The sequence below is a fragment of the Eptatretus burgeri genome, chromosome 11, assembly GCF_056783735.1.
Source record: "Eptatretus burgeri isolate ZD-2024b chromosome 11, Ebu_testis_v1, whole genome shotgun sequence".
In the NCBI taxonomy this organism is placed as follows: Eukaryota; Metazoa; Chordata; class Myxini; order Myxiniformes; family Myxinidae; genus Eptatretus; species Eptatretus burgeri.
Genome location: NC_140971.1, coordinates 91,029,651 through 91,046,755, shown reverse-complemented (window position 1 = coordinate 91,046,755; position 17,105 = coordinate 91,029,651). Strand labels below are relative to the sequence as shown.

Sequence of the window (17,105 nt, the reverse complement as noted above, 5' to 3'; positions counted from 1 at the left end):
GATTCTGGATGGAATAAGGATAACCATTTTGACTCCCCCCCCCTTCTGTTATGTAGACTGGAGTTCGACGATGAAGATGGACAGGGGTCGGGAAAGTTCCCCAGGTAAGGTTGTTGGAAAGCAGAGACTTTGAAGGGAGTAGTAAATCAAGAATGTATGGTGGCTAAGTGGGAGAAATGGGAATGGCAACAGTTTCTGGTAGAAAGTGTAAAGAGGCACACATGATACATCTTATACATTCAAAGCTGAGGGAATTCCTGGGAGTTCTCTCTTTCCTTCTTCTGACTTTCATCTCCTCTCACCCCTTTTCAGTGATTTATCTTCCCCTTCTTTTCATGCTTCCACCTCCCACACCCATCCATACCTCTAGCTACCTCTCCTTTCAGGCTTCCACCTCCCCCCTTCTCCTCAGGCTACCATTCCTCCCTCCTCCCACTCAGACTTCCACTCCCTCCTCTTCAGATTTTCCCCCCTCCCCACCCCCTTCTTCAAGTTTTCACCTCCCACCCCTTCAGCTGTCCCAGCTGATGCTCCAGAAAATCAAATTCCTCCAGGCATCCAACAAACCGATGTATATTAAAGCCGATCTATATGGTGCAAACACACATCTCACTTCTTGGCATGCCTCTCCCGACTCTTCATATTGTTTCACATTGTGAATGCTTTATATTATAGTGAAGGGTAGATTATTTGACATGTTGATGAAGACCGGCTGCATCCACCATGTTATGTCAAGGATGGTTATAGCTTCTTTATCCATTTCATCGTCAACATGAATTTTTTTAATTCCCAATCGACGTTCATTGATTTTTCACAGCTGACAGAGTTTCTAAAAAGAACAGCACTCGGTGGAGCACTTACCTCCGCCAGCCAGGCTGACCAGTTTACAGTTTGTATCCCACTGATCGGCCAGATCCGGATCTGGATCATCACCAAAATCGAACAAATTTGTCCCTGGAACACACCCAACATATCCACCACGTTTCATCCAAATCCTTCCTTAACTTTTTGAAATATAATGTTTTTGGCCCTATCTCTCAATGGTGAAGAATCACATTTAAAATGCTAGTATCCGGATCAGGATCTTCACCAAAATATAAACAATTCGTCCTTGTAAACAAAGACCACCCAACACCAACGTGTCCAGCATTTAGTCCGAATCAGTCAATAGCTTTTTGAGATATCCTGCTCACAGATAGACAAACATAACCTCCGTCCACCTTCGATGACGGAGGTAAATAGAAATTATCGTATCCGGATCCGGAACTTCACCAAAACCGGAACAATTTGCCCTTGTCATACACCCAACTAACCTGTGCACAAAGTGTCATATGAATCCGTCCATAACATTTTGAGGTATCATGCTGTATAATTTTTATGGCCCTTTTTCTCAATGGTGCAAAAGCGTAATTCCAAAGGGTTCTGCAAAGGGGTTCTAAAGGGTAATTCTAATGGCTTTGGTTCGTTTCTAGGTATTGCCTATTTCATATTAAAAATGCCAAACTGACCCACTTCCTTCGGACACGGGTGCGAATCCTTTAGAAATTACACTTTAGAACACTTTAGAACTTCAGAACACACTGTCACTTTGACGTCTCCCCATCTGAGGGGGGATTGGTGTTGGGTGGGGGTCAAGTTTATTTTTGTGCTCTTGACCTGCCCATGGGTGCCCGGAGAACGTGTGCAACAATTTAAGGGAAATTGGCGAAGCAGTTTTTGATCTTGAATTAAGAGGCCAGTCATCATAAAATCAAACATTAATACCCAAAACACCAAATTATATTGCTGCATTGGAAAGTAAGACTGCAAGTCGTAATAAGAGAATGACCAGAATGGAATTTTTTTTTGCAAAACATCAAATTACCTTACTTTGGAAGAAATGTTAACTTACAAAACAACCATGACTTATTAGAAGGAAGGAAAACATAACAGCTTGAGTCGACACCTTCCTCAAGTGAATTCTAGTTTTAATGCCACTATGTTGAATGCCTTGCTACGAGTTATTTGATGTCAGGGCATCATCGCTAAATATTCTGCCCAGCAGATTACAACCAGAATTTCAGCTTCCCAACTCGGCTATCACCAATGGGCCCACTCTTCTGTTTGATGTAGCGATGTTATACTTCCCTTTGAGCATACCCAGCTCTTCACAGCCCCATCTGCTCTTCACAGCTCTTCTAATGATACTGTGGTGTAACATTCTCATTTCATTCGCCATATTCCATGACCTGATGTCGACTTGTCAGATAGCAGTTAAACAATGACTGGCCTGGTCTACGATCTTCTACCAGCTCTCAGAAAAGACTGTTCTTCTCTCTCCTCAGCTACAAATATTAGCATTAGGTGGATCGAGTCTCAGTCTAGTCATACCAAAGACATAAAAATGACACCTTCTGCTTCCTTGCTTGACACTCAGCATTTAAAGGATAGAGCATGAGAAATCCCCAAAGGTGGGTATCCATTGGGAGGAAGAAAGTCCTACTTGATTGTCATGCTGAGTGCAGAGCAAAAAACGATGTCATAAATATGAGATCGCTAGAACTCAGAGTGCTCTTGGAAGTGATGTCACTCCCCTCAAGTTCAGCGGCTGTGTTTGTATGAATGTCAAGTTGGATGTTGTCCTATGTATCTGTCTGCATGTGTGCGTGATTTGTGTCACAGCTCCTTCACAAGCCTTTTTTGTATTTGCTGTCGAGGTTCTTATGAGAGCTAACACACAGAACGTACAAGGGGAGCAGGAGACAAGAGGGGCAGGAGAGGAAAAGACAAAACAGTGGGGAACAGAGACATGAAGAGATTTGTGGAAGGGAGAGGGATGGGGTGGGGTACACAGGGTAAACAAGATGGACACTACAGGGACTTTCAGGTCCTTACACGACAGGGACTTTCAGGAAGGAAAGCAGGGAATTTGAAGGAGGTGGGTTTGGGGTGGATTAGCGGTGGTAGAAAATATCATGGTTTTGGATAGGGGAAGATAAGAGATGGTGGTGAACAGCTGTTTTGAAGACCTGGAGGGAAGAGTGAGATTGAAGAGTGTGGGAGTTTGTTCCAAAGGTGGGAGAAGAGAGGAATGAAGGAGTGAACGTGAACAGTGATTCTTGATTTTGGTAGTTTTATCTAAAGGGGGGTTGCTGGGGGACCTTGAGTGTCCTGCGGAAATATGGGGGGGGGACATTTTTCAGACAGAGCATGGGGTGCACTGCCGGAGAGGATATGGTAGAAGACAGAAAGACCACCGACCTGCCTGCGGTGAGAGAGTGAGAGACCCAAAGACTCAGCCTCATCGCGAGAGATACCAATGATCTGAAATGCCTTGGCTTCCACAGCATGAAGCCGAGAAAGGTGAGACATGGGGGCACCAGCTCAGAGGGGAGAGCAGTACTCCATCAGGCTGTGGACAAAAGCTTTGTATGTGGTCAGGAGCTCAGATGCACCAAGGAAGACTTTGCATGATGGAGGTTTCCCAGTCGGCGACTGGCTTCGGAATCCAGGTTGGAAATGTTGCTTTCGCAGGAAAGATCATGACAGAGCGTGAGACCCAGACGCTTGAATGAAGGGACTTCTTCAAGAGGATTGTTGAGAAAGTAGATGGGGGGGGGGGCGGTTCCAGACGGTCCTTTTGGAGAGACATAGAGAGAGTGTGAGATTTGTCAGGATTGAAAGGCATATCCATTGAAAACTAACAAGCTGGTCCACGTGTTGGACCAGCTTGTGATTTTATCCAGAACTGCAGAGGGTGAAGAGGCTGCTGCTTGCCGATGTGAGGGATGACAGATGGTATGGCAGAGGGTGGAGTCATCAGCAAAGAGGTAAAGAGGATTTTCCAGAGAGTCTGAGAGATCATTGATGAAAACCAGAAAAAGAACAGGGCCTAGATCACTGCGTTGAGGAACTCCAGCCTGGACAGGAAGAGGGGATGAGAGAACTCCATTTAGGGCCACACATTGGCTGCGACAGGAGAGGAAGTCTGCAAGTGATGAGTGGAGATGTCCTTGGGTACCAAAGGAAGAGAGTTTGGTGAGCAGCGCAGGGTGCCAGACCATATCAAAAGCACGCAATATGTGTGGGGATATGGCTCTGATTTAATGTCTGGCATTGAGGATCTCCATACATTGTTGGGAGAGCAGAAGCAGCATATCCAGGGTGGAGTGACCTGGTCTGAATCCATATTGATGATTAGAAATGAAGCCATTGGAGAAGAGGAAGGATTTAATGTCCAAAGTGATGATATTTTCCATAACGTTGCTGATGATTGTGAGAAGGCTGATTGGTCTGTTGTTGCACGAATCTGTTTTTGCACTTTTTTATACAGAACGGTAATGTTTGCTGATTTCCAAGCAGATGGTAGATGACCTCAAGCAAATGAGAGGGTGAATAGAAGCCTTCGACCCTTCGAGCCCATAAAACCAAAAAATTCCTTGCACCAGGGTCTATTTTCCGTCTCCCTCATACCAAAATTCATTGCCTCCTGTCTCTATCTCTGCTGTTCCACATATTGTTGATGGTCATTCCCAAAAAAGTAATTTCCTTTATTATGCCTGAAGGCTACTCTTATCATTGGGAACCTGTGACACTTTGTAAGGCTCAATGAGCCTTCTCCATGAACCTTGATATTGTCAAGAAAAAGAAATCAGAAGGCCCATAGGATGTACGAATCTTCTCTTCAAAAAATAAGAACCCATTGCCGAAGTTCAGACTTCTAAGTCTTTTCTCTATCTTCCAAATCCTGGTGGCAAAAGCAGGAACATGTTCTTCTTGAGTCCCTTTGCTTCAGGCCCAGTCACACCTTGATGTTTTAGCCAGCTTATGTCGATTTTTGGAAAATTTGTGTAAAACGCTGGTACACGTCGAATACGTTATGGGTAAGTTTTGATAACATTGAGAGCACACTGAAAAACACCGCCATACATCGTAGTATGCTGGCTTTAAACATTGTACTTTTTGGTTGTCCTCAAATTTTCCATGCTTGAAATTTTAAGACTTATGCCAGCGTATGACTCGCACGTTCCGCATAACGCTGGCCATAAGTTGTAGGCACGTTACGCGATCGTTGACACACGTTACTTGTAAGTTACTCATGAGCCGAAACACGTCGAGGTAATGTTTAGCGTACCCGAAACTTATTTCTAACCTATGAGTAACCTGTTGTACGCACGATATGCGAACGTTGGCAGACGTCGACAAAAGTTACTTGTAAGGTTCCTCGTAAGTTCCTCGTAAGTCGAAACACGTCAAGGTAATGGTTAGCGTCAGTGTTCCAGACTCCATGTTTTTTTTTTTTTGTTTTTTTCTTCGGTATGACGGTGATGTTGACACTTTGATTTCTAGTGCGGTTATGATTTAAATCATTGAGCGGCAGCCTTTTAATTATATTATATTATAACCGCACTAGAAATCGAAGTGTCAACATCACCGTCATACCGAAGAAAAAAAAAAAAAACCAGGGAGTCTGGAACACTGACGCTAACCATTACATTGACGTGTTTCGACTTATGAGTACCTTACAAGTAACTTTTGTCGACATGTGACAACGTTGGCATATCGTGCGTACAACTTATTCCCATCGCATGCGGAACGTGTGTCATACGGCAAGTACGTCGTAAAATGTTTAACACGTTTATAATTACAAGACGTACTCCACTTAATACGACATATGACAGCGTACTTTGGAGTTCTATTCACGCATACCAAACTTACCCATACCGTATTCGACGTGCGCCAGTATTTCAGACGCATTTTTCAGAGGTCGGCATACGCTGGCAAGATTGCCAAGGTGTGACTGCGATGTTGACACTTCCATTTCTGCGGCGGTTATGATTTGAATCGTTGTGCGGCAGCCTTTTAATAGGCTACACCACGTGATCGTCGGCGATATGTGCAGCGCGTAATGCATAAGTTAGATATGTTAGTTGGGCATATGTTGTGAACGCCGACAACAGGCTAAGCATTCGTTGGTATAAGTTATCTATAAGACAACGAAACGTTCTGTGTCCGTTACTAATATGTTATGCATACGACCAACCCGTTATGAATACGTCCGAATCTTAAAAAAAAAAAACATCAAAAGTTCAACGTAAGCCAGCATTTTACATACATTTTGATACGTTGCCATTGCTGGCTAAAACGTCAAGGTGTGACTGGGCCTTTATCAAGGAAGGAGTTACAATGAACACAGCTTTTGATAAGACAGAAAACACCTGAACACTCTGTTCCTCTCTCTCTCTCTCTCTCTCTCTCTCTCTCTCTCTCTCTCTCTCTCTGTGTCTCTGTTTCTGTCTCTGTCTCTGTCTCTCTCTCTCTCTCTCTCTCTCTCTCGCTCTCTCTCTCTCTCTCTCTCTCTCTCTCTCTCTCTCTCTCTCTCTCTCTCTCTCTGTGTCTCTGTTTCTGTCTCTGTCTCTGTCTCTCTCTCTCTCTCTCTCTCTCTCTCTCTCTCTCTCTCTCTCTCTCTCTCTCTCTCTCTCTCTCTCTGTCTCTGTCTCTGTCTCTGTCTCTGTCTCTGTCTCTGTCTCTGTCTCTGTCTCTGTCTCTGTCTCTGTCTCTGTCTCTCTCTCTGTCTCTCTCTCTGTCTCTCTCTGTCTTACTGTCTCTTGCTCTCTCTCTCTCTCTCTCTCTCTCTCTCTCTCTCTCTCTCTCTCTCTCTCTCTGTCTCTGTCTCTGTCTCTGTCTCTGTCTCTGTCTCTGTCTCTGTCTCTGTCTCTCTCTGTCTCTCCCCCCTTACAGCTTACTTTCTAGAGCAAGTGACATTCTTATCTACAAAAAGTGGAGAAGTATCTGGACAGTAATGACATTCAACATCAACTCGTCCTAATGGCATTAGTTGACTTGTCTTCAGAACCTGTGCACTTGAACTCACTGTTAGTCTTGTACTTCTCTTCTGCAGATTTTTCTTGGTGGGTCACCTCTCTTTGCTGTGCAAGATGGCTTATATCATAAGAACATCATGAAAACATATCCTCTGAAATACAGATTGGTTATCCTTTTCCCCATAATCAGCAAGGGAATGGAATCAATAATCTTAGCAAACATAAAGCCAGAGGCAGCAGCATTAGTCATTTGGGGGCCCTATGCAAAACACAATAGCGGCCCAGTGGGGCCCCTGTCAACCTGTCATCACACTAAAGTATGCATTTTGACGTCTGGCTGTATGACGTCGATGTATTCGGTCCTTACTTATGCAATCTCAACCAACTAAACTTGCCAAGGGGAGGGGATTAAGGGTCACGAGGCAAAGGTTGTAACGACTTAATTTGCCTTCCTCACCAGGAATTCCGAAGGTGGGGCGACACAAATTTTCCTCATAAACGTATATCGTGTAGTACTGCTGCTTGTGGTGGTGGGAGAGGGTATTGCAAGTGACGTTTCAAACCCTCCATTGTATCATGAGTAAGAGGACTCCGTGTTTTTTTCTGGTCCCAAGTATGGTCCCAATGGATGGATGGATGGACTGAGACCATACAATGTACATTGGTGCTGCCGATGCAGTCTCCTGCGCTATTGGGCACAATCCTGGACAGGTCACCACTCTGATGCAGGATATTCGAATGGCTCAATCATTCCAGCAAGCTGGTACTCATTTTGCCAACCTTGGAAGGATGACAGGCTGAGTCAACTCCACCTGATATTAATTCAATGGGACAGGATTTGAACTCGGGACCCTCAGATCCCAAGCCCACCACCCGAATCATTATGCCAACACCAGGCATATACCATAATATTATTAACATGACAGCAAAATAATAATAATATTAACAATAACTAGAAGGGCACTCAGAAGAGCACATACCGCAGCCCTGCAATGTCTGATCTATGAGAATATATTGGGCCCAAAACATTTTTGAATTATTATGCTCAACTGTTTTTGGCTCTATATCTCAATGGTGAAGAATTGCTTTGAAAATTAAATAATTCTCGTATCCAGATCCAGATCTTCACCAAAATCTAATCAGTTCATGCATGTCACACACCCAATCTTCCCACCAAATTTCATCTGGATCCATCCACAACGTTTTGAGATATCCTTCAAGCAAACAGACAGACAGTGATGAAAACATAACCTCCTTCACTTTCGGTGGCGGATATGATACTCGGACAATAATTGGCAGCAAGAAAAAGGATAATGTGATCTCCCCCCCACCCCCCACCCCCGCCCAAGGTTGCTCCTGTAGAGAAATTTGAATTTTAAAAATGATTTTCATAACGGTAACCTCCTTATCTCACCGCCAGCCGCAAAGCCAAACTCACACAAAAAGCTGATCCATGGGGTGTGTTTCATTACCAATCATCCAGCGATCGCTTGTCCAGCCAGTTGTTCCTTATGAACTGTTTCATTGGAGTGCTTGCTTGAGTGCTTAAGCCACTTGGCGAGCGCTCTACAAGCTGTTTGGTAATTCAACACACCTCAGCCCTTTTGCTCGGCTAAGGACCCTTTTCTGGTTCTGCCGCTTGTGTGATGAAAAAAGTTAATTTCGGGTGATTTTTTTTTAACCCTTTTCCCCTTGTGTTCATCTTTTCCAACTTTTTAGCACCACAAGGGTAGTTTTGTTTCATCATCGAGACAAGTGCTCTGATTAAAAGAATAAAAGCACAAGGTTCTGACGTGCGCATGGGTTATTCCATTTTCTAATGATGGGGTGGTGTTCGGTGATTATTGTTGCATTTGTATACACTAGTGCGGGCCCGCAGGTGCGGGCCCGTAGGTGCAAGCCCGTAGGTGCATGCCAGTATGTGCAGCTTCATTCCTTCGCTCTCGTAAACAACGACTGGATTGGGGCATTGTTTCAATTAGATCAGACCAACCGTATCATAAATGGACATAACTTGGGAAACACCCAAATACTCAGGTCCCCAGCGTCAATTGTGATGTCATATCAAACGAAGAAGAAGAAGAATTGTGATGCCCCCTCTCTCGCCTCCCCTCTCTCTCCTCCCCTCTCTCACCCCCCTCTCTCGCCCCCTCTCGCCCCCTCTCTCGCCCCCTCTCTCGCCCCCTCTCTCGCCCCCCTCTCTCGCCCCCTCTCTTGCCCCCCTCTCTCGCCCCCCTCTCTCGCCCCCTCTCTCGCCCCCTCTCTCGCCCCCTCTCTCGCCCCTCTCTCGCCCCTCTCTCGCCCCCTCTCTCCCCTCTCTCGCCCCCTCTCTCGCCCCCTCTCTCGCCTCCTCTCTTTCCCCCTCTCTCCCCCCTAGTCTTCCTCCTCTCTCCCCCTCCTCTCTCGCCCTTCTCTCTCATCCCCACTCTCACCCCCTCTCCCGTCCCCCTCTCTCGCCCCTCCTCTCTCCCCCTCTCTTGAATTGTGACGCCCCTCTCTCTCACCCCCTCGCTCCCTCCCCTCTCTCGCCACCCTCTCTTGCCCCCCTCTGTCCCCCCTATCTCTCCCCCTCTCTCCCCCTCCCTCCCTCCTCCTCTCTCACCCCTCTCTCTGTAAATGTATTCACAAATGTCTACCAAGCACAACAATTAATTCAAACCTTGGGAAAAAACAGCTTTCAGACCCTTGGGAAAATTCAAACCTTGGCATTAATTCATAATTTGAACAATTAATTCAAACCTTGGGAAAAGACAGTTTTCAAACCCTGGGAAACACTTTAGAAACAGCTGAAACGGATGAAGAACGATATCAAACCTTGAAAAGGCACATACTCAGGTCCCCAGCATCGATTGTGACGTCATAACAAACGAAGAAGAAGAATTGTAACGTCAATCGTGCAAAAAATAAAAATAAAAAAAGAATAAACATTAATTGTGACTTCATTCGTGACGTCATAGCACCGTGTCTTGTCATTGGTTGACAGATAAATGGCCGTAACTTGGGAACCGCTCGTCCGATTAATATCAAACCTTGAAAAGGCACATCAGCGGGTCCCCGGTAATATTCCTGGCAAGTTTCAATCAGATCGGACTGGCGGTTGTCGAGAAACGGCGGTCGCAGACAGACAGACAGACAGACAGACAGACAGACAGACAGACAGACAGACACACACTGAGATTGCTGGAATTATTGATAGATTAAACATAGTTATTGTTCCACTTGCTTTCTCCATTAATATTTAACTCCACCCTAATTTTGTAATCGTACTGTCCAGTTAAATGTCAGGGGAATTTTTTTTTTAATCTCTTCATTTTGTGAAAGTCCTTTCTTTCCTTGAGATGGAGCATTCCCTTTGCGCTGTTTATCACCACTCAGTAGTTGATGTATTTTGTTGGCAAAGTGAGACCTCTTCAACCCGGCCATGTTACATTACCAATTTCGCTTACGTCCTGGCTACCCAACAATACTACATGTTCCTTCTGTTAACTCAGCAATATAAGGGCTTGGAGGATAGCCGAGAGGTATGCACACTCAGCTCTGAGTTGTCTGCCTGGGCTTGAATCTTGGCCCAGTTATAAACCGTTAGCATAGTGTTTTACAAGCAGGGCGAAGCCTCAAAGTGTGTGCCATCTCTCGTATGGATGTGAAACTGGGTGTCCCATTGGCCAGCATAATTTGGTAGACTTTAAAAATCCCTTGGTGTCCTTTGCCAAGAGAGGGGAGCCATCATCAGCACCCTGGCCAAATTCTAAATTCAGGCTCTAACCTACAGGGGGCATCGCATGAGCAGTCCAGCAGCACCCCCCAGAAAATTATGTTAACCGCAGCCATGTGCTGCATAAAAAGAATAATAACAATAATAACTAGCCGAAACCACGTCACAGACGGATTCCGTTCATTCAACCACCCTCACCAGCTCAACCACACTCGAGGGCCATGGACTGGACAGCGCGTGCTTGCCCCCGCCTACTCATCCCTTGCCCCTGCCCCATCCCCCCCGCCTCCCACCCCCTGCCTTCAGTTTGCTTACCCCCGCCCAAAAATTTAATTACCCCGTCCCCGCCCCCGCCTCTTCACTCCCCGCCCCCGTCTCTTGATTCCCAGCCCCACTTGCCCCGGCCCCCTCTCCACCCCCTCACACTCAACCCCGCCTAATTCACCCCAGCCCCGCCCCACTCATCCCCCGCCCACTCATCCCCCGCCCCATTTCCCCCATCTCCCGCTTTCAATTTGCTTACCCCCGCCCAAAAATTTGCTTACCTTGCCCCCCGCCTCTTCACTCCCTGCCCCCGTCTCTTCATCCCCTGCCCCTGCCTCTTCACTCCTCGCCCCCGTCTCAACAAAAAGTGTTTATTCTGCTTCAGAGTTGAAAGTTGATTATTGCCATTATGTGCGATGCACTCTTACAGGTACGAAGTTTTTTTTTCAGTCCAGGTCACAGTACTGAGAAAAACATGACGCGACCGCTAGGAGGAGCACAAAATTGGTCCTTCAGTATTAATATATTATACAGATACAATATTTCTTGTTACATTTTTTGTGTCAAATTCACATTCTGAGGTAGTCAGCATGTGCAGAAGAGGGTTTTACATTGCAGACGCTATTTTCGAGGAGTGGAATTACACCTCTCAGCGGTAACGGTCTGTCTACGACAGACGTAATGACGTCAGCGAATGACCGATGATGTCATGACGTCCTGACGCCTCTCAGCGGTGACGTCACACGTCGCCATGTAAACGAATGTAAAACGAAAAGTGTTTATTCTGCTTCAGAATTGAAAGGTGACTATTGCCACTATGTGCAATGCACTCTTACAGGTACGAAGTTTCTTTCAGTCCAGGTCACAGTACCGAGAAAAGACGTGACGCGATCGCTAGGAGGAGCACAAAATTGGTCCTTCAGTATTAATATATAGATAATAATAATAATAAGAAGCAATCTAAGAATACTCTGAACCTCAATAAGTCAGATCATTATCACCAGAGATTTCCTGAGTGATGCTGTTTGACAACCAGCTATAGTCACTAAATTTTCTGCTATTGGTATCCTGGAGCCTCTCCTTGATAGGCTTGTTGATTTTGCTCATTCTTATAAGTAAGATGTAACCTTTGATGACATTCTATTTCCTTCCATAACTTTGAAAGCTGATTTCTTGCGAGGTAGTATTCTGTGGCCTACCCTTTTCTTGGTTTGTGTTCACAACTTTTCAGCCTGTTGCTATGTTTCTTTTCAGTTCTGTGCCAGAGAATTCCTCTTACCATTGACAGGCTGGCTGCAGCCTTGTCCACTGTTTTGGAGAAAATCAGAAACTGATAAATCACTTGTAAATGTCATATGGTGCCTCCAAGTCTGGCATACTCCCTCCATCTCTGTGAAAAGGCTGCCTGGTTAAACATCCAGTATACTTCTGTACTGTATTCAATCTCTGGCAGAGGTGTCGTCTTTGGAGCTGCATTGGAAAACAACCTTGTATGATTTTTCTTGGACTGATATAGCTCAGCAGGCATCACCACCAGGGAGGATCCTTGGAATTGCCTGTGGAATGAAGAATTCTCCATAAATAATGCATAGTCCTTGTTGACACCCTAACAACTGCCATAAACCTGAAGGCTGGTTTCCTTCAAGGTAATGTTCTGGGACATATCCTGTTCCTGGTTTATATTAATGATCTCTTGGCCTCTTTGAGAAACCTCTTTATCACTTTGCAGATGACTTCACTCTGTGTCAGTCCCTCACACCAGTGACAAGTCACTATCGGCTCCTAACAGTATATGAGGCCTTCATTCACAGTGCAACGGAGTAGTGCTCTCCTCCATGGGCTTGTATCACCAGACTCACCTTGCCTACCCCTGGAAGCAGTGGAATCCAAGATCCTGAGGATAATTGGAGTCGCTTGGTAGGAGGTTAAAGTTTTGGGTTTGTGCAAAACAATTTTCCAGACTGCGCTAAATAGAAGGTTCACTTCTGGCTCATGACTGTGGAGCTAACCTGACAAAGTCGTCCGTAAGCTACAAGTATTCAGGCAACACCATCTAACATATTGCCCACATTTGTCAAACAGTCGATAATGACATGAGCATTTTGGTGAATATGATAATACAGGGGACACATGCCCACCTTCTTGAGTTTCACCACTTTGAAATTAGAATCATAATATATCATTTCCAGGCAATGGACTGTTGTCTACAACAATGGTATGAAGTCGATCATGTGCTTGCTTTCTTGTGATCATATATTTTCTGATTATTACATTCTTTTTTATCAAGTGAATACCTTTGACCTGAATCAGCAAAAATAGGACTGTGTGTCCTGAAGCTCACCTGGATCAGGAGCAACAGTCATTCAAACCCCCTGCAAACCCCCACAGATCCTGATTTTTTTTTTATGCCGTGAACAAACTTTACTACATTACGGGTGATGAAGGTTGTGGTGAAGTTTCATTAAAATAATGTGTGTAGTTTCGGAAAAGAGAGCAAATACCTAATTTGGGGTTCAAACTCCCCCCTCCCCCCCACCGTAGACCCCCTGAATGAGTGCAGATTTTGATGTGTTCGATACACGTTGGTACACCACGGATGATGAAGGTTGTGGTCAAGTTTCATTGAAATCGTGTGCGTAGTTTCGGAGAAGAGAGCAAATACCGATTTTTTTTTTGGGGGGGGGTCAAAACCTCCCCTATAGACCCCTTTAATGATCACAAATTTTGATGCGGTCAACACACCTTTGTTCGGCATCAGATATGAAGCTTGTAGCCAGGTTTCATCAAATTTGTGTTTGGTTCAAGCGATAATAACTGAAATGTTTTCGGACTGAATGATCGACTCACTCACCTACAAACACCGCTCGATCGCATAAGCTCACCAAACAAAAGTCCAGGTGAGCTAAAATCACCATGGCTGTGTTGGAACCAAAATTCTTTTCATTTTATTTTCTTGGTTTGACAAATACAAATAAATAAATAAATGCGAGAAAACTTTAGTTTCTTTCTGTCACGATGTATTTAATTTTCCCTGATGTTAGATTTCTGGGTTGGCGATGATACATTATTTCGCTTTTTCAAAATTGGTTGCATGTTTACTTTTTTAATCCAAGAGTTGAGGCCAAATTTGCAGCAATAAATGTAGACTTGTCTCTGATGTCATCATGACGCTATCCATATATATATATATATATATATATATATATATATATATATATATATATATATATATATATATATATATATATATATATATATATATATTGTTGCGGATTCGCGCCCGCCGGCGTGCTGACGGCCACGTAACTCGAATCGTGGCACGTCGCCCACCGGACGGACAATCCAGTCGTGACCCTCTCGGACTAACGCCGGGAACCAGTCACGGGTGGACCTTTCGGTCTCACCGCGATCGAGCCAATCAGCCCCCGCGTGGGATAGGGTTGCTCGCCAAATTCGACCTACCTAAGTACCCACGCGGAGGGTAGACCGGGCGATCGCACCTCGCCGCAGGTCGACTTCGGACACGGGCCACTTAAGCGACCCGTTCCGTACTATCAGAATAACCGAGCGGTGTTATCGTCGACCTCGACGGTTCGATTAATTATCGGGCGTATTCAGCCCACTACCAACCCTTTACGTGAAGCAAGATGGGGATTCAATGGGAGAAATGACGAAGCGAAGCGGGAAACAGTTCAACACAAAGCACATTTATTCGCGGCACACGGGAAGCACACATATACAATTCCACCAAAAGCACACAGAAAAGACACAATTCAATTTACACAAAAAGCAAAAGAGAAACACAATGCAGAGCTAATACCGACTACCGAGCACACGGCAACACTTATACAATTCTACTTCACAGACGGCGCCGACAACACATACCCAAAACCAAGGAAAAGAATACCCCCAAGAATGAGGCGGGCCTGAGGCCGAGACCGGGTCGCGCCTACCCGTCTGGTGATGAGACGCGGAGCGGCGATGGCGCCCCAACCCCGCGGGCCTCGCGGGCAGTGTCTGGTAGGGGGTGGGAAAGGGGCCCCCTTGGTCGCACTATCTCAGCGCGGGGGGAAACAGGAGGGGGGGTTGCTGATGCTCGGGGTATAGAGGATCTTTATTATCCCTGGTGTGCGTCTCCACCTCGGCCAGGTCGCGCTGTCAGCCTCCCTCGGGTGCAGCTCCCTGCACGACGCGAGCACCCCCTCGTCTGGTGTCGCCGCCTTTCCACAGCTCGTCCCCTCCGTTCCGACTCCAACGCACACGACGAGCAGCTCCACCGCCCGCGAAGTCTTGACCCTCTGCTTCCGACTCTCCGACTCTCCGCCTCTGGACTCTCTTCTCTTTACTCTTCTTTGGACTCTCCTCTCTTCTGACTGACGAACACGGTCCTTTTATCCCCCCGTAGCTTCGCCTTTGACCCCCTCCCTTTGACCTTTCACCTCGCTCCCCATTGGCCCGAGAAAAAGTGGGCGTGAAGGCTTTTTGATCCACAAATTTGCATATATCGATCGTCCTGGAGGCGGGGCCAAATCGCCCCTCGCTCACCGATTGGACGGCAAAAAGTGGGCGTGTGTCGTTTTTGATCCGTTTTTGAAGCACAAAATCCGTGATTTTGTACACGCTGTTCGACGCGCGCTCTGCACGAGTCCAACACCGGTACCCACAGGCGGCGCAAGAACGGTGGCGTTGCGACGGCTGCGAGGTGTGATGTGAAGGTCGTGGCGGTTGTGGTGAAGCGGCGTTGTGGTTGGTGGTTGATGTTGTGGTTGTGGTGGTAATCATGGCGGTTGGTCCAAAATAAAGATAGTAAAAGAAAAACGGCTATCCTGAAGAGTCGCAGCACGCATAAATGACATGTATTCCCACTAGACAATGGGTTTGGGCCTAACTACACATGCACTTACCGAGATACCTCACCTAGGGGACCTGAATGGTGGTTTGCGAATTTGGTAACCACAACACTACCCCCTTCCCTTTTTACAGACTCGTCCCGAGTCGTCAAATTTTCGTGTGCCATCATGTGTAGTTTTCCCCTAGTACATTTTACCTACGGATCCCTGAGTGCGACATTCATGGTATTCGTGTCCCCAAAATAAATAACCTGAGGGCTGCGTAACTATCTAAACAAACTCACTCACACGGACGACTTAAATAAAATTGCCGGCGCTAAGACATACATGCCGGGGGCGCACTCATATTTACAGTACATCTTAACCTTAACTTACAAATTTTACACTAAACCATGGCCCAGGATCATTGAACTCTGCAAAAGAAAAGCAGTTAGCAGGGAGCCAGGCTGCCCGCATGCAGTCTCTGGCTCAAAACAATGCAGGTGACAGGGAACGTGGCTGGCTGCTCACACGCAGTCCAAGGCCTTCCCTTTTGAACTGAACGCAGTGAACCACAACGGTGCATGGGCTGCACAAATGCAGTCTCCGTGCCAGCTCAAGTGGCACACGCAATGAGCACAACGAATGGATGCATGAACACAAACACGGTGCACGGGCCGCCATTGCAGGCCCGTGTTGTAGCTGCCAACGGGGCAGTTCTTGCAGCTTGCAAACTGTTGCTTTTACGATCCTGGCGCACATGGCAATGAACAGGGGGGGGGGGCAAAGCAAAAATTGAACGGGGCTGGTGAACGTGGGCAGTGGGCATGGCATGGCAAAGGCAGCAGGCAAACACAGCCCGCAGAAGAAGGCCGCTGCAGGCAAACACAGCCAGCAGATGAACTGGCCGGCACAGGCCTTGCAGCACAGCAGCTGCAGACGATCCAGCCGGCACAGGCCTTGCAGCACCACAGCTGCAGATGATCCGGCCGGCACAGGCCTTGCAGCAACACAACAGCTGCCGATGAAGTTAGCCGGCCTCTGCCTTGCAGCAAAACACGGCCAGCCGATGAAGTTGGCCAGCCTTTGCCATTCAGTGGAGGTTGGTGGAGGGAGTGCGGTGGTGCTGGCCACTTGGAAGGCGGGCTCGGACCTACCTACCTGTCTCCCTCCCAACCTATCGCCTTTGCCTGTCACTGTACATACCCACTCCCTTAATTTGTGAAAAACCAATTTAGCCCCCACTTATTTTTTTGTTGTTTTTATTTTTACTTCCCCACTATAAATCGTCCCCTAACCCCCTTTATCGTCTTTGTTCGGCTAACCTATCCTGTCACCTAGCCTACTCCCAACCCCTACGTTCCCTTCCCGGAGGGGAACAAGGGAGAGCTAACGTCCTGTGTCGAGGCCCAATGAAGCCTCAGAATGGCCTCCCCAGAGTTCGGCGATCTTTAACCAAAGTGGGTCCAGCGGCCCACAACGACAGCGAGGGGA

At 46.5% G+C, this 17,105-nt stretch overlaps 1 protein-coding gene across 5 annotated transcripts in view; it reads left to right on the top strand.

The window, feature by feature from the left end:
- Positions 1 to 17,105, top strand: part of LOC147017607 (aryl hydrocarbon receptor nuclear translocator 2-like) — a 248,876-nt gene that overhangs the window by 53,218 nt on the left and 178,553 nt on the right. For all 5 annotated transcript variants that reach the window (XM_085847344.1, XM_085847348.1, XM_085847345.1 and 2 more), the window contains exon 3: positions 57 to 104. In XM_085847344.1, coding sequence (XP_085703470.1) covers positions 57 to 104 — 48 coding nt within the window. The remainder of the gene's footprint in view (positions 1 to 56; positions 105 to 17,105) is intronic.